This window comes from Sinocyclocheilus anshuiensis, unplaced genomic scaffold, assembly GCF_001515605.1.
Source record: "Sinocyclocheilus anshuiensis isolate Anshui unplaced genomic scaffold, SAMN03320099.WGS_v1.1 scaffold1100, whole genome shotgun sequence".
Classification (NCBI taxonomy): domain Eukaryota; kingdom Metazoa; phylum Chordata; class Actinopteri; order Cypriniformes; family Cyprinidae; genus Sinocyclocheilus; species Sinocyclocheilus anshuiensis.
This window is the reverse complement of record NW_015552633.1, coordinates 225,732-249,891: the sequence shown is the minus strand read 5'-3', so window position 1 is coordinate 249,891 and position 24,160 is coordinate 225,732. Positions and strand designations below refer to the sequence as shown.

At 36.5% G+C, this 24,160-nt stretch overlaps 2 protein-coding genes across 3 annotated transcripts; one reads left to right on the top strand and one right to left on the bottom strand.

Annotated features, from left to right (window-relative positions):
• Positions 1-1,322: 1,322 nt before the first annotated feature.
• LOC107666611 (pyruvate dehydrogenase E1 component subunit alpha, mitochondrial-like) lies at positions 1,323-8,015 on the bottom strand. The gene is made up of 12 exons (XM_016458018.1): positions 7,890-8,015; positions 7,398-7,418; positions 6,530-6,598; positions 6,285-6,458; positions 6,070-6,196; positions 4,816-4,907; positions 4,583-4,675; positions 4,337-4,492; positions 4,113-4,184; positions 2,407-2,474; positions 2,112-2,220; positions 1,323-2,046 (listed from the first exon to the last, which is right to left on the bottom strand). The coding sequence occupies exons 1-12, from the start codon at positions 7,944-7,946 to the stop codon at positions 1,882-1,884; spliced, it is 1,203 nt and encodes a 400-aa protein (XP_016313504.1). The 5' UTR covers positions 7,947-8,015; the 3' UTR covers positions 1,323-1,881.
• A 1,840-nt stretch (positions 8,016-9,855) lies between these two features.
• LOC107666630 (YTH domain-containing family protein 3-like) lies at positions 9,856-19,235 on the top strand. 2 transcript variants are annotated; one of them, XM_016458054.1, is made up of 5 exons: positions 9,856-10,245; positions 10,606-10,630; positions 11,258-11,337; positions 12,031-13,680; positions 18,237-19,235. In XM_016458054.1, exons 1-5 carry the CDS (start codon positions 10,222-10,224, stop codon positions 18,258-18,260), a joined length of 1,803 nt encoding a protein of 600 aa, XP_016313540.1. In that variant the 5' UTR covers positions 9,856-10,221; the 3' UTR covers positions 18,261-19,235. The 2 variants fall into 2 exon arrangements, with proteins under 2 accessions (XP_016313540.1, XP_016313539.1); XM_016458053.1 differs by lacking the exon at positions 18,237-19,235 and having other exon boundaries at positions 12,031-14,076.
• The last annotated feature ends 4,925 nt before the right edge of the window (positions 19,236-24,160 follow it).

The following is a 24,160-nucleotide window of genomic DNA, read 5'->3' as shown; positions in this document are numbered from 1 at the left end:
AAAATGTCAGTATCAGAGCGATACCGGTACTGAATATCGGATCGGCGCACCCCTACTTAAAAGGTTCTTCACAGCGATGCCATAGAAGAACCATTTTGGTTCCACAAAGAACCATTCAGTCAAAGGTTCTTTAAAGAACTATCTCTTTCTTACCTTTTTATAATCTGAAGAAAAAATGTCCATAAAAATTAACTGCAGTGGGAAAATGTTAACCCCTAAACTCCCACTTTCCTGTTTTTACATTAGAAGCGGCATTTTGCTTGTCAGAAATACGTGTTTGGTTTTAATGTTACTTTAAGTTGGGGTAGAATTAAATGAATGCCAAAACTCAAGAGTTTTGTTCTCGTACCCCCTCCGTCACCTCACGTAGCCCAGTTTGAGAACCACTGTTCTATTCTACACTGTAAAAAATGATTGTGATTTGAACAGTAAAAGACTGTAAAAATGTTACAGTAAAAATCTGTTAACTGGTTAACAGCAAGTTTCCATACTATATATGGTGAATAAATGTAATTACATTTAATGTAATTTTACAGTAAAATACTGTTAAAAATATGGTTGCAGTCGCCCCTCGCGCCAGTCGCCCTCCCTCTCTCTCTCTCTCTCTCTCGCGCGCTCTCTCTCTCTCGCCACTGTCCCCTTTTGACAGAAAAACACGTTCACGCTCTCTATTCACTTCCGCTTCTTTCAGTATGACGCATCGGATTGGCTGATATGCATGTCAATCATTCTCAGAGGGTGGGGCTGAAGCTGTGGCGCTCATAGACGGGCAGGTGAGAGCGCAGTGCATTCTGTGATCTGAGCTGACACGTTTTTATATAATAATTACATTAAATTAATATATTTTCTGTATGGAAGCTAGCAAATGTGTACGGTCAGCTATATGATCCGTACATTTAGGCCTAGCTTCACCTATTCAGACTTTGCATTATTTCTTCCTCTACATGCAACCATAAATGAAAATAATTTATGATCATTTTAATAGTTATTTCTTAAGTCCATTCCAATGAGCAGTACATCTCTTTTGCTTACAATGAAATCTACTATGCGCATGAATTTAACAATCCTGCGTAGTATGTGTACACTCGTCAATATGTAGACTGATTTATAATCATCACATTTTTGTGGGTATCAAATTACATTGGAATGTACAGTATGTAAGAAAGCGCCCTGTCAGCTTTGATTTGACGCTTGATTCACGCAGGTGGAGAGTGCGACCTTCTGGTGAGTCTGGTAATTTCTTTTGTGTGTTTCAGTGACTCGGGACTTTGCATTCATTCGGTGGCGAGCACTCAACACAACTGACACAAATGTAAGCCAAATTATTACATATTTATTAATTCCATCCATTTTAGTGTTCTGAAATCCAGAATACAGGTTACAGGGCAAATGTGCTGACTAATATTTGCATAAGCTTAGATGCTAGTGAGAGTTTTGGTAGGCTACTAACAGAAATGTAGGCTTTGGGATATTATATTAAAATGACAAATGAACTCATAATTCAAGAAATTACAGCACCACACTACTATAGGACATGAAAATTGTATCATTGTTACAAATAATTTTTAATAGGCCTACATTTCATTCATAGACCTTTGATTTCACATTTCACGTTTACAAGATGATGCCCATTCATTTATTCATAATCTATTTTTCCAGTATTGCTCTAAATATTTATTGCTGTACATTATGCTATGTTTCCTAATATATTAATAGTCTGCCAAACTGATTGCTAATTAGAGAGGCAATAACAGTGGTTATGGAATGTAATTATGACTTTATGGATAAACAATTTCATCCATCTTTTTGTGCGTATAGGTTTAGGAACAGAGCTCCCGTCCGTACTATGAGGAATGAAGTGCTGAATTATCAGCAGGTTCTTTAGCTGATGGATTTCAGCTTCATCCAAGGGTTGGTGCCTCTGACCTCTAAAGGTGCATCATTGTAGAAGATGTGGTTGCACAAATCCTCCAGTGGGGGCTCTGGATCAGAGGTAGCAAACTGTGCTGCTTCTTCTATCTCCTTACGAATCTCAGCATCAATGTCCTGTCATGGTACAGTTGGTGTTAACCCTCTAGTATTCATTAAGTACCCGGTAATGCATCAAGTACCTTGATCTCTTCCAGGCTAGCCATGTTGTTACTAATCATACGATCCTTCAGCATAGTGATAGTGTCACTCTTACTGCGAACTTCCTGAATCTCCTCACGTGTGCGATAACTAAGAAGAGAAAAGCACGGATTTAGAGTACAGAAAATTGTGAGCTCACTGAAATGATGCTCAAACTACTTAAAACTAAAGAGGAAGGACTGTGATTATGGAGGTTAGCAGATGAGGATAGGGTTTTAAATGAACCGAGGAAGGATGAGCGCCTGCCATGGGAGGAAGGTTGAAGGTCAACCTCACCTGACCCCAGGATCGCTCATGCTGTGGCCATGGTAACGATATGTCTGGAGCTCCATTAGTATGGGACCCTGAAGAGCACAGGCCAAACATTTGCCCACCAGTCACAGACCGGATCTCCCAACAATCACTTTCGTTTACAAAACTAGCCTGTGCTTAAAGGAAAAGTTCCCCCCAATATGAACATTTGCTGTAAATTTACTCACCCTCAAGGCATCCAAGATGTAAATGAGTTTGTTTCTTCATGGAAACAGATTTGGAAAAATTTAGCATTACATCACTTGCTCACCAATAGATCCTCTTTAGTGAATGGGTGCCATCAGAATGAGAGTGCAAACAGCTGATAAAAACATTGCAATAATCCACAAGTAATCTACACGACTCCAGTCCATCAAAAAGCTGTGTATTTGTAAAAAAAATCAAAGAATTTCAAATTGCTTCTGGCTAAAATACAACTCCATAATGTTGCTTTCTCCAGTGAAAAAGTAATTTAATCTGAATCAGGAGAGAAATATACACAGATCAAGCACAAAGCACGAACAGTTTTAAACAAATATGTTGGTGGATTTTGATGTAAGATTACTTTTTCACTGGAGGAAACTGTTATTATGGATTATTGTGGTATTTTGACCAAAAGATTGAAGTTAAAATTTCTTAATGATACATTTGTTTATCACAAACATGCAGCTTTTTACTTCACAAGACATTAGTTTTAGAGTCATAGAGTCTTGTGGATTATTGTGATGTTTTATCAGCTTTTTTGACTCCCATTCTGATGGCACCCATTCACTCTAGAGGATCCATTGGTGAGCAAGTGATGTAATGCTACATTTCTCCAAATCTGTTCTGAAGAAAAAACAAAATCTACATCTCGTACAGCCTGAGGGTGAGTACATTTTCAGCAAATGTTCTTTTTAGGGTGAACTACTCCTTTAAAGGTGTATATGACTTTCTTCTTTCAGACGAATCCAGTCGGAGTTATATAAAAAATTGTCTTTGATCTTTCAAGCTGTTTTATGGCACTCAGTGGGTGTTGCATGCATCAGTCCAAAAGAAGTTAAATAAAAAGCGCCCGGAAGCGCAGGGGAGAGATCAAAACAAAAAAACGGTCACTAATTAGAAGTACAAAACAAGGATTTGTAAAGAATGTCGGAGGATTTCGATATAAGCTAAGAGGAGACTGGTTTTCCTTTGCTAAAGTAAGGAAACTTTGCTTCCTTTGCTCCTGTTAACAAACGTTGGTTTTCACGAGACTCAGCGGCGCATGCGCAACGCCGACCTCATACCTCATCAGCCCGGAGCTGCTTCCGTGTACAACTGTTGGCGCAAGCTACATTAAAGTGATTATTACGTTTTGAATATGGATATTTTTCTTACAAAAACGCATCGATTCGCTACAGAAGGCCTTTGTTCACCCCCCGGAGCCATGTGAGACACTTTTTTTTATGGATGGGCGCTTTTTATTTAACTTCTTTTGGACTGATGCATGCAACACCCGCTGAGTGGCATTAAACAGCTTGAAAGATCAAAGACAATTTTTAATATAACTCCAACTGGATTCGTCTGAAAGAAGAAAGTCATATACACCTAGGTTGACTTGAGGGTGAGTAATTTATGGACTAATTTTCATTTTTGTGTGAACTAACCCTTTAAATCTATTACCTCTCCTTGACTTGTTAAGCAAGTAAAATATGTCACTTTTCTTTTACCTTTCCAGATCTGCAATAATCTGCCGCAAACCTGGTTGCCTCTCTCACGCTGAGAACATCCATACCATCCACCTGGAGAAAACAAAGAAACAGGCTTGACTTATTTGCTCATTTGCTTGACTTGTGTACCTTTTATGTACTTCTGTATACATTTGCATGCACTAGTGAACATAAAAACAGGATGAGGCAGCTAGAAAAACTAAAAACGAAAAAAAAAAAGTTACCCTCAGACCAGGAATGTAGTCTCCTCTCTTGTAATAATCTGTGCTGGCTGAGGCCCGTTCCACTGATGTCCCCATGCCATATTTATTATTCTCACAGATGAAAATACAGGGGAGTTTCCACAAAGCTGCCATGTTAAACGACTCAAAGATCTGGCCCTGATAAAGAGATTAATCAGATAAGACATTATTTTGCAACAGCAGGTCGCACGCAAACCTGTGAACACATGGAGGAAAAGTTGCTCTCACCTGATTAGCAGCTCCATCCCCATACAGAGTGACACAAACCTCATTCTTACCCTGATACTGGCATGCCAGGGCCACACCTGCCCCAAGAGGAACCTTCAAAACAGTGAAATTTACATTTAGAAATGCCTGACGTAATATTCTTGTAAGCTATGATGTGTGCATCTCACCTGTGAAATTTAGATTTAGAAATGCCTGTTGTAATATTCTTGTAAGCTATGATGCGTGCATCTCACCTGGGCACCAACAATACCATTCCCGCCATAGAAATTCTTGGCATACATGTGCATAGAGCCACCCTTGCCTTTGGAAACACCACCCCTTCGACCTGAAATGGATTGTAAACATGTTCAAATGAGGGGTGGGTATTGATACACATTTCTTGATTTGATTCCTATTACAAGCTCTTGATTCAGTTTGATTTTGATTTGATATGCAAACAAACACTTTTATATTGGATGTGATTAATCGCGATTAATCGTTTGACAGCACTAATTCAGATTCATTTGGTATTTTTTAGTTACAGTCCATTTTGGATATGTAAGAAGTTCTCTCTCAGCTATTGAAACTCTTAAAGGGATACTTCACCCAAAAATGAAAATTCTGTCATTAATTTCTCAACCTGTCGTTCCAAACCCGTTCATCTTCAGAACACAAATTAAGATATTTTTGATGAAATCGAGAGCTCTCTGAGCCTCCATAGACAGCAACGGAACTACCAATTTCAAGGCCCAGAAAGGTAGTAAGGACATCGTTAAAATAGTCCATATGACATCAGTGGTTCAACCCTAATTTTATAAAGCTATGAGAATATTTTTTGTGCACAAAGAAAACAAAAATAACGATTTTATTCAACAATTTCTTCTCTTCCCTGTCAGAATTCGATGTGCGTTCACTACAGTACCACGACGTATACGTGTGATCTATCCCTTTAAATTTAAAAAGCAACAACAGGACGCAAACTATGCAGTTCAGTTGCTATTTATATACAGCTATATATAAACACTGTCGTTCAAAGTTTTTTACTTGTTAGTTTTTTAATGGGCTTTCTTATGTATTTGAAAGAAGTCTCTTAAGCTCACCATTGCTGCATTTATTTGATAAGAAATAGAGTAAATATTGTGAAATAACTGTAACATTTTTATTAAAGTACATGTTTTCTGTTTTAATATATTATCAGATGTGATTTATTGCTGTGATGTTTTTTTTTAGCAATCATTACTCCAGTCCTCAGAGTTGAATATCCCTTCAGAAATCATTTGAATTAGTGCTCAAGACACAGCATTGTAAAATAACACTTAATGAGGCTGTAGATTCAGCAGAAATGTGGTGTACACCACAGGCAGGGTAAAAGATCATTCTTGGGGTTTTAAGAATCAGGATGGAGATTGAGATTATTCAAATGCAGATTGTATTCTTTTGGAAAATCAAGATCTCTGATAAACTGCAGGATTTCTATTTTAATGCAGCTTTATGAAGAAAGTCCTCACCTGTGAGCTCTGCCATGATCTCTTTCACAGACACACCTCTGGTGTAGGTGTATCCATGACCCCTATATGCTGTGATCAGGTGATCCGTGGGATTGATACCAGCCTCAATGCCTACAGCACAGGCCTCCTTAGAGGTAGCAAAAAGATAAATAATTTTACAGTGACTGTGTGTAAATAGCTATTATAGACTTACAAGGCATTCGGTTTAGTCTTACCTGGCCATCATAAAGATGACAGAATCCTCGTATGATCTTCTGCTTGTACAGCTGATCTGCCTTTAGCTCCATGCGTCTCATGATCTGCATAGTGCGGTAGTACCTGAGTCCATCCTCTCTGGTGAGCACCGTCTGCACCGAAGGGCCTTCATCCAAGCGATGAAGGTCACATTTCTGAAATCAAACAAGTTCTTGAATGAACTAAGTTGTTTGTGCATGCTTTTAAGTTAATATGACAACTTTACCTTGATGTCAAAGCTGGCTTGAGGTGTCAAGTCAGCAAAAGAACGTGCTGATACCACAACTCTCGAGCCCTGGAGAAGAATAGAGTGCATTAATAAAACTGAAAAATTATTTTAAAACAGAAATACTGGCAGAATGCATTTAACTTGACAAGAACTGACTAAACGTTGAAAACCATTATGTGGACCCACAGTGAAACGTGCCACAAATGTACCTAAAATAAACACTACCATTAATTTATTTAAAAGAAATTAATAGTTATATTCAGCAAGGATGTCTTTAATTGGTCAAAGTGGCAGTAAAGAAATATAAATTGTTACAAAAATATATATTTCAAATAAATGTTCAACTTTCTATTCATCAATAAATACTGAAAAAAAGTATCAGTTTCCAAAAAAATATTAAGCACAACTCTTTTCAACAATGATAATAAGAAATGTTTCTTGAACACCAAATCAGCATATTAAAATGATTTCTGAAGGATCATGTGACACTGAAGACTGGAGTAATGATGCTAAAAATTCAGCTTTGCCTTCAAGGTAATAAATTACATTTTAAAATATATTAAAATAGAAAATAGTTATTTTAAATTTTAATAATATTGCACCAGAGATATATATTTTTTTTAATCTTACCAACCCCAAACTTTTAAACAGTAGTGTATTTGGTTGGCAAATTATAATAACTAAGATAGATCAGTTATATTCTTAAAAATTTGTAATCATAATTTTTTTAAAATGAGCTATAGGCAATAAATAAATAAATAAAAATATCACTAACTAACTAATTAATACTGGGGTGATTGAGCTGGTGTTGCTGGATCATTAAGGAGAAGTTAAGTGAGTGTAGAATCCAAACCTAATATCTTACCTCTGACACTGTTTGGGCACCCTATAAAACAAGCAAAAAGGTAGAAACATATTGCATTTACATACTGTAAATGAAACAAAGAATGATAACATAAATAGTAGAAAGACTACATATCAGAAAAAACCCACAATATGGTCCGTGTTGACATCCATGTCAGACCAAACAAATTATTATACCAATTCTCAGTTGCACTTGGACAGTGTCACAGAGTGTGAAAAGCTAAAAACAACCAATTATGATCATTTAACACAGAATAGAGTGACCGAAGCAGGGAAGACGCTGCAGTTTAATCAAGTCTGATCAATTCAGTGGCTATTTCATTTACAGTAAACATGACTCTGCATTTACGGTACACCATCTACAAGGTCGATGAGACTACAGAGATCTAGTTTAGCCTCGCTAAATCTTTTAATGCCTCTAAGCTAAACAGAGCTTGAATCTTTTGAATCTTGACGTCTCATTTACAGCAAACATATACATTATGATACCTACATTTATTTTGGCACCACCCTTAAGTGCGTTTGCTATCACTGTCAGCATGTTCTGCATACTCCAAAGCCCAGCCTGAGTATGTAGGAGTGTTTCAGGAGGATCAGCCCCACACAGTGAGCTGAAGCCAGAAACACTCACACTAGCTCAGCATGGCCGAGGATATAAAATAAAAATAAAAATATTAAATAAATATTCAAATAATATATATTGAAGTAATATAACAATTTTAAGTCATATTATGCACGTTTGTAATAATATGACAGATACAGGTACATTTTTGTATTTGTATTTTGTAAAAATAAACACACAAAAAAATAAATAAATAAATAAATTAATTAATAGAAAAGCAAATCAACTCTGAGAACAGTCTGACAGAATGACTTGAAGACAGAATGATCCTTATGGGAAATTATTTATAACAGATATAACATAACATATATAGACTGGATCTTCTTGCGGTTTGCAAATTAAGTTACTATATTTCTGATGGTTCTAGGAGTTATAGGCAGTAACAGGACTTTTATTTTGATGACTTGTAAAGAACGTCTTTTACGGTCAAGTTATTTTCGTACAAAATACAACAGTGCCACCAAGCGGTAAAGAGCAGTTATAGAAGAATTAATGTTGTCTTCTCATGGATATTTTATTTCTCATTTTCACCCACCTGTTTGGCTATGCCCTCTAGTAATAAAAATAGATAGACTCGATTTTTTTTTATTATTTTTGAAAATGTTTGTCATATGATTTAATTATTAAAATAATGTAAAATAATAGCCTATAATATGTATGAAATAACTAAATATTTCGATTTTTCCCAAAGTATAACTGTTAAATTACAAATGAATACATAATGCTATGAATAATATTAATATTTGAAAATAAGATTTTTTTAATTTTAATATTCTTTTAAAGATTTGTTTTCTTTCGTTTTTCTATCTCATGGTCATGGAAATATATCTTTATATCACTTCCAAACACATTTTGCCAGCATTTTTTTTTGTAGCCTATGAATTTTTGTTTCTCAGTGTGCAAATTTGACTATTCAAAAAAATAAAAAAATTGGAAGTAAACAAAAATGTTAAATATTTTTTCCAAACTTAATATTGCTAGGTGCAATGTGTAATATCTACATCGATCTATTGACAGAAATGCAATATAATATACATAACTATGTTTTCAGAGGTGTATAAAGACCGTACTTAATGAACCGTTATGTTTTTATTACCTTAGATTGAGCAATTTATATCTACATACACCGCGGGTCCCCTTACATGGAAGTCGCCACCATGTTTCTACAGTAGCCCTAAACGGACTAACTGCTCTTCACAGCGCGTTTCGTCACTTTGTTGTTCTTGCGAATAAAACACTGACACAATGATGAACAAGTACATTAATATTCGCAATAACATCGATTTATTAAATAATGAAGTAAACATAATTCCTTAATTTACCTTTGTAAAGAAATCGCATTGCTCTCTGCTCTTTACCGACGACATCTTAGTCCTGTATCGGCCACCGTAGATTCTCTAAAGGGAGGGGTGAGCGGGGGACTGAGCCGTTGGTTGCAATTCGCAACTTCACCGCTAGATGCCGCTAAAATTTACACACTGCACCTTTAAGTCATTGTTGAACTTTTAATTGAAAACAAAGGTTTATTTACATAATATGTATGTTAAATTTAGCTAACAGAATCAGCAGATTATTTAAATATAGTCATTTATGATAAAACATGTCATAAGCGAAAAACCATAGACATTTTCGAAACAGTTAAAAGCTGGGCATGATGTGATCCCTTAATACAGTCTATGTGTGATCCTTAATAAATGTACAGAAATCTAACCAAAAACAAGCCGAAAGAAACCGCGTTGTAAACCCACCAAACGTACTAAATAGATTAATATCACAATAAAGCTAACATTAGTAATCGCAAGAGTAATATTTTGCACTGTATGAAAAAGCAGGCGCTTGTCTCCTCTCTTACGTCAGCGGCGGAAGGTCAGCGCTCAAACGGAAGTGAGAGTCAGAGCCCGTCCGCCATTGTGGAGCAGAGCAGGGGTAATATTCTCTCCAGACGTTACACAGTGTGAATGTTTCGGACTAACTTAAACACATCACACAGCAGCAACCTCCCACAGCCGTTTGACTTTCGCTGTCAGTATCGCCGAGAGGACCGCTGCCGACCGTTTGAAACCGGGCGAGGAGATCAACGCCTGAGAAATACGCTTTGATTATAGGACAACCCGGAGAGAGGAAAAACAACGTGAACCCGCAGCGGTGGCAGGAGAGACAGCCGTGGACAGTCATAACAGCGATCAGCTCGGGCTCCAGGAGAATGTCTGCGACAACTGTCGATCAGGTTCCATCTATATACGTTAACTATATAACGTTAAGCATGATAGTGCATGTACAGGTTGTGGCTGTGTTTTAAAACCTAGTGAGCTGCCTACCCAGACAGCATTACTGGCGCGCTTGGAAAGAATAAACGTTTCAAAACAAACTAACGCACAGTAAGGCTCTTCATTATGTTGTAAAACTCAGCCAACGTCAATCATAGTCAAGCCGTTTCTCCACAAACTGGGAGTCTTGGGTATTTGATAGCTGTTTCTGCTAGGCCGAATCACTGTATCCATGTTGTGTTCGTGATAAATTGATGTTCATAGTGTGTTTTTTTGTGTGTCTTTTTGTCACTGCCTGCACACTTTGAACCCAAAATCAGAGACCTAAAGGACAAGGAAACAAAGGTATGTGATGAAAAGATTCGTTTTCTGTCCACTTTTAAAGGGACAGTTCACTCAAACATTAAATTTCTGTCATCATTTACTCACCCTCATGTTATTATAAACCTGTATAACTTTGTTCTGTTCTTCTGTGAAACACATAATGGTTGGGCCATACACCTTAAGTCAGCATTCACTTTAATTACATTTTTTTCCATGCCATAAAAATGAATGGTGACTGAGGCCATCATTTAGCCAAAGAAAGTCAAATGGACAACATGTGGATGAGAAATTTCATTTTGTGTGAACTGTCTCTTTAAGGGGTGTTCGGTTTACCGATGTGTTTCTCGCCATCTCACTTGTGTGCATTAATAATTAGTCACTCCTTCTGTGAATCATATTTTATGTAGTAGACCAGTCTTGATATTAATCTAGCTCGCTATGTGACTTCATAGTCGTGACTTTGACTGATGAAGCAATTTAGAGTTTTTAATATGCTTTTACTTGTTGTTCTTGCTTAGACATAATCATTTCCAAGTGTAATTTACTTTTGCTGTGTGTCATTATTTCTTATCAACATCATGGTGCACTGAACTAAGTAAAACTAACTGACACACTGTCTCTCTCTGTCTTTGGTATAATTTTGCTTAGTGCCAAACGGTTCGATGCATCAGAAGGATACTGTAAATGATGATGACTTTGACAATTACCTGAGCAGCCAGACAAATCAGGTGAGTTTTTGTCCTTATACTGTCATATTAGTTGTCAGTACTATGAAAATATTAGTATTGCTATTTTTTTATAATTTCATTTCAGTGTTCCATTACATTAAACTGTGGTAAATATGTAACAAATTATTGACCTCTTCCATATTTTATTATTTGTTGATACTTAACATCTATATTGTATATTACAATTCAAAACTGTAGTCTGTGAGATTTTTTAAATTAAAGAAGTCTCTTACACTCATCAAAGCTGCATTTATGGATTAAAAATACATTAAACAATGGTAAGATTGTGAAATATTATTATAATTTCTGCAGTGTCACATGATTCTTCAGAAATCCATCTAATATGCTGATTTGGTGCTTAAGAAACATTTATCATTATTATCAATGTTGAAATCAGTTGTGCTGCTTAATATTTTTGTGGAAATTGACATTTTTTTCAAGATTCTTTGATCAATAGAAAGTTTAAAAGAACAGCAATAATTGAAAATAGAAATCCTTTGCAACATTATAAATGTCTTTATTTTTGATCAATTTAGTGCATCCTTGGTGAATAAAAGTATTAAATTCTTAAAAACTTTGAACGGTAGTGTGTTGGACACTTTTTTCACTGATTATGTTTTATGTTTTTATCTTTATTTAGCCACTGGTTTGTTACATCATCATTACTGACTTCTCTTTAATTACCCCCTACAGAGTAATAGTTACCCACCAATGTCTGATCCCTACATGCCCAGCTATTATGCTCCCTCTATCGGATTCCCTTACTCCCTGGGAGAGGCTGCTTGGTCCACCGCAGGAGATCCGCCTATGCCTTACCTGACCACGTATGGACAGATGAGCAATGGTGAGCATCACTTCATTCCCGACGGAGTCTTCAGCCAGCCTGGTGCTTTGGGCAACACGCCCCCTTTTCTCAGCCAACACGGATTTAACTTCTTTCCTGGAAATGCAGACTTTTCCACCTGGGGCACCAGTGGTTCTCAGGGACAGTCTACACAGAGCTCAGCATACAGCAGCAGTTACGGATATCCCCCGAGCTCATTGGGACGGGCCATTGCTGACGGACAGGCCGGATTTGGCAGTGACTCGCAACTTAGTAAAGTTCCAGGGCTCAGTAGTATCGACCAGGGAATGACCGGGCTCAAGCTCGGCTCCGACATGTCGGCGGTTACAAAAACGGTTGGTTCTCCTTTAGGTGGGATGGTGGGTATGAGTAGCATGGCTGCCAACATCATGCCACCCGTCAGCTCCTCCGCACCAAAACCCACCTCGTGGGCTGCCATTGCGAGGAAACCGGCGAAACCTCAGCCCAAGTTGAAGACGAAGCCCAACATGGGTTTGGGAAGCGGTGCCACAATTCCTCCTCCGCCGATAAAGCATAACATGAACATTGGGACCTGGGAGGACAAAGGCTCCATCACCAAACCCCCTCTTGTGCAGCAGATGCTCCCGCCTCAGCCCTTGGTACAGCAGCATCTCTTGGCCCAACCTCAGCCCATGCTACAGAGTCCATTGCCTCATCAACCCCAACACCAGCAGCTCCAGCTACAATCTCCCCAGCACCCTCAGCAGCTGCCTCCAGGTCCTCCCCACCCTCACCATCACTCGCAACCAGGTCCCCCGCAGCCCCTGCACCCACCTCAGGTGCAGAACCCCCCACCCCAAAATCGCTGGGTGGCTCCTCGGAACCGAGGAACCACATTTAACCAGAACAGCAGCATGGAGAACTTTGGCCTTGGGACGGGAGTCCCCATGAGCTTGTCGCCTTCTTCCAGTGAGGTTCACCCTGTGCTGGAGAAGCTCAAGGCCCTCAACAATTACAACCCCAAAGACTTTGACTGGAACTTGAAAAATGGACGGGTCTTTATCATCAAGAGCTACTCGGAGGATGACATCCACCGTTCCATCAAGTACTCCATCTGGTGCAGCACAGAGCACGGAAACAAGCGTCTGGACGGCGCCTACCGCACGGTCTGTGCCAAAGGTCCACTGTACCTGCTCTTTAGCGTCAACGGCAGCGGACACTTCTGCGGCGTGGCCGAGATGAAGTCAACCGTGGACTATAACGCCTACGCCGGCGTCTGGTCCCAGGATAAGTGGAAGGGCAAGTTTGAGGTGAAATGGATCTTTGTTAAGGACGTGCCCAATAACCAACTGCGGCACATTCGCTTAGAAAACAATGACAACAAGCCTGTCACCAACTCCAGGGACACTCAGGAAGTGCCCCTAGAAAAGGCAAAGCAAGTGCTTAAAATTATTGCGACTTTCAAGCATACCACCTCAATCTTTGATGATTTTGCACATTACGAAATGCGGCAGGAGGAAGAGGAAGCCATGCGAAGGGTAAGAGCAGCTTTCTGCCACTCTTCACAATAGCAGAAAGCAGGCACTGCACCTTTAGATCTTGTAATCATTGTTACGTTTTAGTGCTGTCGCCATGTCCATCCATTTCCAAAGGTAGGTTTTTTTAATAGCAACTAATTTCCAAGCCTTTCTGTCTCTTTTGAGTTTCAGAAATAGGCAGCAGCAAGACAAAAACAGTGTAGTCAGTCATAATTAAAATGAAATCTGGTTAGATCTGGTAACTCAGTACATCATTACTGGTGGTCACATAATAAGTTGTTTGTGTTATTGCTCAACACGGCTTGCACATAACACATTTCCCCTATATTTCAATTAACTGAACTGCTAAAGTCTCAGAAGATAGGTATTGTGAAATAAATGGGTCTTTAAAAAAAATGAAAGAAAAGTCTGACCATTTATTAACAATAGCTGGCGTCGAGCTGTGATGCCAATCAGTGTCTCTGCTCAAACAGCAGGCAGATTTCCCATTAATAGATTGGACTTACATCATTTCCTGCCCAACCAACACAAATAATTGATGTCTGTACCCGTTACCTCAGCACCAGCTGCTTTTTGTCTTTGTATGTGAGTTATGAAAACAGCAATTAGATCAGATTACACAAGATTTTGGAGGTTTATCAGGTCAAACCTTTAAAGATGTATTGTGTATTGCATCTGAACAAATAGAGTCATTCAGTATCTCATCCTAATAGAGCTTAAACTTGTTTGGAAGTTGTTGGAAATTGTTCGGCACTAGAAGGTTTAATATCTACACTAAACTCATTGGCCCAACTTTGTACTACTGTGGTCATGTACTCACTTTAAAGTTTTGGGAGTGACTCCCAAACTTGTGATGGTTTACATAGTGATAACCATTGCAATGCTTTGCCGTCACGTGCCTGTATAGAATAAACATGAATGAATGCCAGCAGTTTTTTTTAGTTTTAGATATTTTGACCAAAGCTACCATAAATGTTTTAATTGTGCAGCAATTGTCAATAAACTTCGGTTGAACAGAGTTCTGTGTTTTATCAGTGTTAAGCTTCTGCTTTTACTTCTGTGAATAACCAGATTGTGAATTGACTGAAATTGTTGCTGCATGTATATGGCCTGTATGCAGCACTGCAACCCTATTGGCCTTGTTACATCAGCATGTCATTTGTATTCAGCTGATTGAGTATTTGTCACTTACGTGATATTTGTGCATCTTTAAGTAAGCCACTTTAGGATAAACTTGTTAGTCAAGAATATAAATGGAAAAATTGCAATCAAAATGGCGCTTGGCCTAATCATGATGTCCTGTTGTACTTGGACTAATTTAGCTTCTTTTTTTTTCGTGAGAGATTATCAAACCGCAGATTACGTTTTTCTCAGAACCTCATTTCTTTCTATTTCATTACCTTGCCAATCATGTGTAGATTGCCAAAGCCATAATAAAATCAACTCTTTAAATTATAAAGGTCTCCAAGGCCTCTGGTTTAATTTGTGAAATCTAATGCTTTATTGCTTTATTTATTCTAATGAAGGGGTCTTAATTTGTGGCACACAGCAGTGTATATAGAAAAAATATTTGCATTATATTAGCATGGCACTTTGCATTCATAAATGTGTGATGCTTAACTCTGGTTATTTATTTTTTATTATCATTAGAAATGTCAAGCATTTAAGAATGATGAGCTAATGAATCCTAATCTATTCTGTCAGTCTGCGTCATTGACATTTTGACAACTGATTTAGTTGCCAACAGTGGGCTGTAAAAGCGCTGTCTATAATGCAATCAGTATCTCCAATTAAGTGTATTAAAGCCTTCTAGTAGCACATGGCTTTTTGTTGTTTGGAAATGATAATGAGCCAGGCTGGAGACTCCTGATGTAGCTAACATACATCTGCTTAGCCAGTAAACATGAACGGTTTATTTTATTTTGCCTCATATCTTTATGATAGCTTTAAATGTCATAGATTTATGCATTAAATATATGTTAACCTTCTGGAGCTGCTCACATGGCAATTAAAAATTACAGATTTTTTTTATTTCAGTGAAATTAATGTACTATATTTTAGTTTGTATTTATATTTTAACCCTTTTTTGTACATATACCCGTAAATGAAATTTCCTACTTAAACTGTTGTAAATCTCGAATGCTTTGGAGAACAGACTTAAATTTGGTATCTTCTCTTTTTAAAGACGTCACTTAGTACATTATTGTTGAAGTGAAAAAAAAAAGTGAAACTTAAAAATGTTTATAAATTTAGAAGTTATAGAAATGTATTATTATGAGAAATGATCAACAATATTATTTTTACATTTTCTATGAAATATAAATTTTCCAAAACATTTAATGTTTTACTCTAAAACTGCATAAAATTCATAAATCTAATCAAGTTGTGTTCCAAAATTGAGGTTGAGATCTAAAACAAAAAAACCTAAAAAAAAAACTGTAAACTTTTAGTAAGGTTTTATTATATCAAATGTTCCCACTAAATGAAATTCACCTCTCATTCATTTCCAATGCGGTAATTTTTTTGACCGTGAACAGTACAACAGTGCAAGTTTTTTCAGGACCATTTTAACTTTTCAGATCATAACCATGATTTGTGTGTTTGTTCACATAGCAAATGCCAAAACCTTTACCAAGTTACATGCTATTCAGGTGAAGTAAAAACAACAACAACAAAGTAAAAGTTAAAAAGTGAATTTTTACATTCAAAAATGACCGAACAGCACCAGAGGGTTAAAGGAATAGTTCACACAAAAATGAAAATTTGCTGAAAATGTACTCACCCTCAGGACATCCAAGACGTAAATGAGTGTTTCTTCATCGGAACAGATTTGGAGAATTTTAGCATTACATCACTTGCTCACCAGTGGATCCTCTGCAGTGATTCGATGCTGTTGGTTTAGAGTTCAGATAGCTGATAAAAACATTACAGTAATCCACACAACTCCAGTGAAAGTTAAAAGCATGTTTGTAATAATACGTCATTAACATGTTTTTAACTTCAAACTGTTGGTTCTGGCTAAAATAAAAGTCCTTTAATCATAATATTGATTATTTAAAAAAATGAGAAAAAATTGTCTCGTCTGAATCAGGAAAGAAAGATGCACAGATCAAGCACTGGTAACAAGCAAAAACAGTCCAAAACCGTTTTAAACAAAAATGTCAGTGGATTTTGATGCAAGGGAACAACAGGGGATGAACTTTTTAACTGGAGGAAATGTTATTATGGATTATGGACTATTTTGGCATGATGGATTCGTTTTTTTTTTTTTTTTTACAAACATGCAGCTTTTCACTTTGTTTCACTCCAGACGTGATGGACTGGAGTTGTGTGGATTACTTATGGATTATTGTGATATACTTTTATCAGCTGTTTGAACTCTCATTCTGACGGCACCCATTCACTGCAGAGGGTCCATTGGTGAGCAAGTTATGTAATGCTTAATTTCTCCAAATCTGTTGCAAATGGAAAAAATGAACTCAACTACATCTTGGATGGTCTGAGGGTGAGTAATTGTTTAGCAAATTTTCATTTTTGAGTGAACTATCCCTTTAAGTTGTTTCTGAGCTTCATTAAGATAAGAACATGGTCATCAGACTTTATAATGACACCTATTGGTGTGTTTGAGCATAGTGCAAATGCAGGTTTTCAGTTACTTTATTGTAGAAATACCCTGTTCACAAGCATATTTGTCATGCATGATTAATTATTCTCCAATCCAAAATCTCCAAGAGGGGTTACTAAGATGAATTGAGTAGTATTCAGCTGGTCATATAACATGTGGGACAACCACCCTAATGTAGAATAAAATGGCTTTTATGTAACAGAGGTCTTCATCTCCCATGAACATTTGTCAAAAATATTACTCGCTTCTTTTAAAATTACTTTAAGGGTGAAAAGTTTCATTCTCTGCATGTCAGAGAGATCTTATCAGCCTCGTACTGTTTTGAAACCACTGGCTGTGTCAGCGGTTCTGATACTTCAGATACGCAGAATCATTTTTACTCTTACATGCATCTTCAGCAAACTAACATTTGAAACCTTTTCATCTTAGAAAGATTCTTAAAATTGCTTGGTGACCCACAACATGTGTAATAATATATTAATAATATTATATTATTATAATTTAATATTACTGTCTAATCTCTGTCAGAATTCAAAATTAATATTCATTTTTCATACAGTGAACTTAGGTATCGCAACATTATAATGTATTGTTAGCATAAAAACTAAAATGTTAGTTTTCTTTTATATTATTTAAACAAAATGGAATTTTATATATATTTCATGACAATTATGATCAGCTAATTGGTAGAATTTTAAAATCGGTTAATCCCTAAACAAGAGCCAAATCACAAGCAGAAAAGATTCTAGAGTATTTTGAAGTGTTGAAAAGATTATCTTGATTTAATGCGCAACCAACATACCGCAAGGGTTTTTAAAGACACTTTCATTTCTGTTACTTAAAGCAAACTAGCTTAGTAAATGTTTAATGGCTTCATGTTCTATTTAATCATCTAATTTGGTCTCTTTTCTCTCTTTTTCTTTCTTTACAGGAGCGAAATAGAAATAAACAGTAGGTTTACAGAGATCTCCTTGGTAGAACGTCAACACTAATGATGTAGAACCTTAAATATTGTGTAACCTCAGAGGAAGAATGGGCTTCTGATGTATTTTTTTCTGCTGAAAACGATGTACGAACACTTAATCACGACTGGACTTTTCTGCGTCAACTTCTGATGGATCTGCCCTTACGCTCAAGTCTCGCACGAAACAGAAAGAAAATCACTCACGTAAACTGTATCTTAAAGCACTTTCAGCTCTTCTAAAAGCTTCTACCAGTACCCTTAACTATCATTGGACATCTGTTTGGCATTAACTGACTAACCAGTGTAGTTGGTTCTGAGGATTTCAAATGTATTTGTAGGCTTATTGTTTTGTCTTGTTTTTGTTTGTTTGTTTTGGTAAATCATTTAAATTTTAGTGCTCTATAAATTTGAGCACACTCAGAGGAGATGAGAATTATGTATCCAAGGAAAGAAAAATCTTTACTTGAATTGACGTGAAGCTGTAAAAAACATAATTGAGGCGCAGAAGCTTGCGTCCCACCTGACTGAATCCCAAGCCAGAATAATCACGTCCGATATTGTAGACCGCCTCCAGAGTAGCCCTTTCACCTTTGTGTATCAGCATCTATTTCTGTGTACCAAATAATAGTTTCGCAGCTTGGTGTAGAATGACACCAGCCAATGCACTTTTTTTCCTGTATTTTTTTGTTTGGTTATTTTTTTCCTGCAATCTTGTCATTCAAAAGTGCATTTGTCATAGGAGAAACCTGTTCAGAAATGCCATAAGTTCCTCTGAAGTCCATCATCCCCAGACGTAACCAGGCCTGGTGTTCAGGAGAACCTCTTTAATGCTTTTTTGGACTGATCAGGATTCTAATCTGCTGCTAATCAGGATTCAGTCCGAATTGCTGAAGCTCAGTGAGAACGTGACCGTTTTCTCCTATAGGTGACTCACTAGCTAAAATAAAAGTTATCCATGTTTAGCGATGCCAGGTTTCGAGTTTTTCCTTTCAGAATGTCCTTCTTTAATTAATGAGTGTGAAACATTATTCGTATCTTCCAAATTCGTATTGCTTGAGAACTTTCGGTTTTGCTGTTTGCAACTATATACTGAGCATTATTCTGAGGCCATGCAAATGAAACAATCTATTTAGGTCTTGATTATATTGATTGATTGAATGAATGATAAAATGAATATTGTTGCTATGGCCTGACGTTACAGTCCGAATGTTTCCCCGCTGGGGTTCAGTGGCCCCCACATAAGACTTGATCTTCTCAAACATCTGTGAGTAATGCAAAGTAATTACAGTCTGCTATTTCCTGTTTGTTCACTGGAAGCTGCCTTCTCCACAGACCACTTTAGGCTGTTCTTGCTTCAGGAGGTTGTGGTTAAGAAGAACTGGACCCAGTGGTGGAACGGGCATCACATCTGGGTTCACTTTCTACGGTCAAAATCAGCAGGACGATGACACTGCTGCAAAAAGAGACGCCTTCCGTTCCCTTCCTCTGTGTGCTTTGGTTTAAGGCCATGTTTGTATAGGTTACTGTAAATCAATGCTTCTTAATGATGCTGATGCTAATTGAGGTATGATGTGATTAATTAATCTGATTTGAAAATAAATATAGATTTATGGAAATGGATTCTGAAAATTGTCTTGACTGCAGCAGGTTTGGTTTTATATATTGCATGGCAGCACCACCTGGGGCCTGTTTCATTAAACAAGTTTACCAAATAAGATGTTTATTTTAGTTAGTCTGACTTATTGTCAGTTTATTTGGTTCAAAATAAGTCAGACTAACTGAAATAAGCCTGGTTTGTTTGGTAAACTTGTTTTATGAAACAGCCCCCTGATCTAATTATAAATGTGACAATACGTATTTACATAAGAAACTTGCTTTGAAAAGGCATTTTGCAATTTTAGTTCTAGGGGAAATAAAACAAATGTAAATATCCTTTAATATTAATCGTAGTCTCAAACAGATATAACACAAGTCTGAATGCAAAATATTCACATAGGTTCGTTTGAGATCATGACATGTAAATTTCAATGGTTGATTGTATTTTATCCGGAGTTGTTGTGTTTAATGGATTATCCATTAGGTGGCGCTATTGCCAAATACATTTCAGTTCTAGTGGCTGAAGCGGTGTCGCAAAGCTTGTTGTGTGAAAGACTATTTGGTTTTTCTTTTTTTCTCTTAAATCCCTCACTTTCCTAATTAATCTGAAATCTATTGAGATGAACATATATAAATAACTATATAACAAAATGACTGTGCCAAGGTAAGAAATTATCCCGGTATCTGGGCAAATAAATTAATATAAAATAAAAATCAAATAAATAAACAAACAAAAATATTATGTAAAAAATACATAATGCCTCAGTGGTGAGGCAGGATGACTTATTATTAATATAATTTATTATAATTTATAATTTAATTATTAATATAATTGATATTCTATATAATAAAATGACTGTGCCAAGGTCAAAAAATAACCCAGTATCTGGGCAAATAAATTACTAAATTACTATAAAATAAAAAGCAAACAAATAAACAAACAAAAATATTATGTTAAAAAAAATACGTAATACCTAATGCCTTAATATTATAATTAATAATATACTTTTATAATTGAAAATACTTATCATTTATTTTAATAATTTACAACTATTAATGTAATTTATATTAACATTTTAATAATATAATAAAATATTCTAACTTGCTTTAAATGCTAAGAAACATACAATCAAGATGTTATCTGTAATCATAATTCTTGTTATCCATCCCCCCCCCCCCAAGCTATTTTTTACAACTCTTGAAATTTCTAAAATAACATGAATTGTGATTAATATATCAACACTCACAGTTTCTGTTTCTTTTTACATTTTATTTATATACTATGCATTTAACAAAATGTGCTGCAATTTAAACCGTCCACTAGATTCCCTTAAAAAAGGTAAATATTACAGGAATATATTTTTGTGTGCATGTAGTTTACAAAAAAGCAACACCAGAAAAAGGATTCTGTTCCACTGGAAGAGTATAATGGCAAGCAAGGATGAGAGTGCAGCTACATGAACTCGGTGACAAGGTCTTATGTCATTTCGGTGGAAAAGGCAGAGCTCTCATCTCTCGCCCAGAAGCCTCTTCATCTTTAATCAGGCAATTACAGCATGAACATGGCACTTGTTGTCCAATCTGCACCTTTGTAAAGTCAATTTATGGTGGCTTGCCAAGAGAATCCCTCTGCGTGACAGAGGAAATTCCTCTTTGTCTGGTGCTGTAGAAAAACTTGTAATTACTAAGATGGAGGCTTTAAATTAAGACTTTACCATATTCGCCACATATGTATCAGTACTCCCATCTGGCTCGAACTGCTAAACGTTTCCTTTTACCTTTTTTTTTAGGTGAGATTGTACAACACATATATGCTATTAATAACCTTTGCTACACCCTCTAATTGCCATTTTGGCTCACAGGCATGAAAAGAACAAAGGCTGAATATGCAAATGATGGTTTTTATTTCATCAGCCCTTGTGCTGGCTTGGGGTTTCCTGGCCCTTGTTTTTGAGAAGTCGGATCAGATCACAGCAGGCCTTTCAAACAAAACATACATCTCAGATTAATCACAGCAAATCAATAGACGTGCTGAACTGTGCCATGCATGCGTATACATAAAAAGTACTTATTTTTAAAATAACCATGTTGAGATGCATCTGTAGAACATTTTGTAGCATAATATAAATGGGCATTTTCAGGAGTGCATCTTGATCTTAGTATTGCAAATGATTGCCAATGAACTTTTGAGAAGTGCTCAGTCAGCTTTCACATTTTCCATTTTCCCTCTCCTCACCTTCTGCCTCCTTTATAGTAGTTTTAATGTTAAACCATGTAGCATCTGATTAGAGAATGTTTCACAAATGTAAACAGTCATAATGTGACATTGGCTTATCTTTGAAACGGTGAGTGGTACTGTGACATACTTCAGTTTAGCGCTGGTTTACATATTTATAATGCATTTAATTGTATCATCAATCCTAAAGGGTAAAGCTGCAGTCAAGACTTTAGTATTTTATCATGATGGACAAACCGAGTGAGTGATTTTAATCTTTTTTTTTATCAGAAGGAGCTGATTCATTCTGATGCAGTTGAATGGTGTTCTGTTATTCTACAGATGTTCCTTTCGAAGACTCAGCATAGCCAATTAGGAAGAGATGAGAGCCACAGCCAAAGGCCTTTGATTCTGCTCTCTTTGAAGCAACTGTCATATTTAACTGCCGAGAAATGGCTGAGAGCAAGGTTAGGCTGCAACTTTATAGGACGGTTGCCTGTTGAAAAATTATTTTACTTATCCAACTGATAGGGCTTTGCCAAAAAACGGATAATGATGTTTAGTGTTATCTTAAAAGCATTTCCTTTAAATGCATGATAATACTATGCAGAGATTTCTCTTCACAAGTTACTGTTTTCTGCATCAGTAAAAAATGTGAATTTTTAAATATATATATTCCTATACTTTAAGGAGTTCGTCTCTGGTAAAACTTATAGAAGAAGAATAACAAAACACAGAACAAACAAACAAAAACAATAGAAGAATAAAAGAAAAACAGGAAGGGAGCAAAAACCTTTTCACGTCACTGTATATATATATGCTTAAAGCTGCATTTATTTGATCAAATTTACAGTAAAACAGTAATATTGTGAAACATTATTACAATTAAAATATTCCATGTTTTCTATTGTAATATTTTTTTCAAGCAGTCATTACTCCAGTCTTCAGTGTCACACGATCCTTCAGACATCATTCTAATATAATCCTTTGATGCTTAAGAAACATATTTTTATTGATTTTTAAAATATTATTACATTTTTATTTTTATATTATTATCAATGTTAAAACAGTTGTGCTGCTGAATATTTTTGTGGCATATATTAAGCACTTTTCAGGACTCTTTGATGAATATAAATCATATAAATAATTATATTTAAATATAACAAATCAACTCCAAAACCAGAATCATCCTTAAATTTAAAAAGAAAGAATCTTCACAAAACAGACACTTGGAGGGGCTTGAACCTTCTCTCCTCTGACTTCCCCTCTAAGACCTAATGGAGATTAAAGGCCATTAAAGGCTCTTTGCTGCATGTGCAGTTTCTATTGATCCCATCGACTCAGCTTGTTTTAGCCAATGATCCGATTACAACTGTTGTCACCCCTCCCCTGGCCCTCTTCCTTCTGTCCGCTGCTAAAGTTCTCCATTATGCCATAGAACCATATGCTGACATGTGCATTTCCTAAAGCTCCATACCAGGACTGAGGCAGACCAAGCCTGGACTGCAACTCTGCCGCACTGGATTATGACAGGTCTGGGTTAAGAAGCCCAGCAAACAGACAGCCTTGACTGCTAAGAGAATGTGAGAATGGCCAAGACAATGTGAAGTTCGACAGGACCGCTGGATTGAAAGATGCGTTATTAACATTGACAAAGCTTCTTATTAATCTGTTTAGATTTCATTTACACAGTGTCCCACTGGGTATCAGAGCTCTCAATGCTTTCTGTCTCTTTCTCAGCCCGAATGATCACAATATAGCCATTTGAACAAGAAATACATGTGCAGCTATGGTTTCAAAACCAGAACAGCAACCTAATTTTGCAGGTATATGCAATATATCATTCTAATAACAAGTAATTTATCAGTGTCAGAAATTAAACCCATACAGATACAAAAAGTCACAATACAAACAATATATTACAACAATTAAAGGGACAAGTTGTTTTTATAATTAAAAGTATTATAAGCGTAGTATTTAATGTATAGTAATTTCAAGTATAATTGCCAGTAATATAATTAATAATGTAACCAGAAGTATATATTTTTGCTCATTTAAAAGCTATGTGGGGGTTTGAATG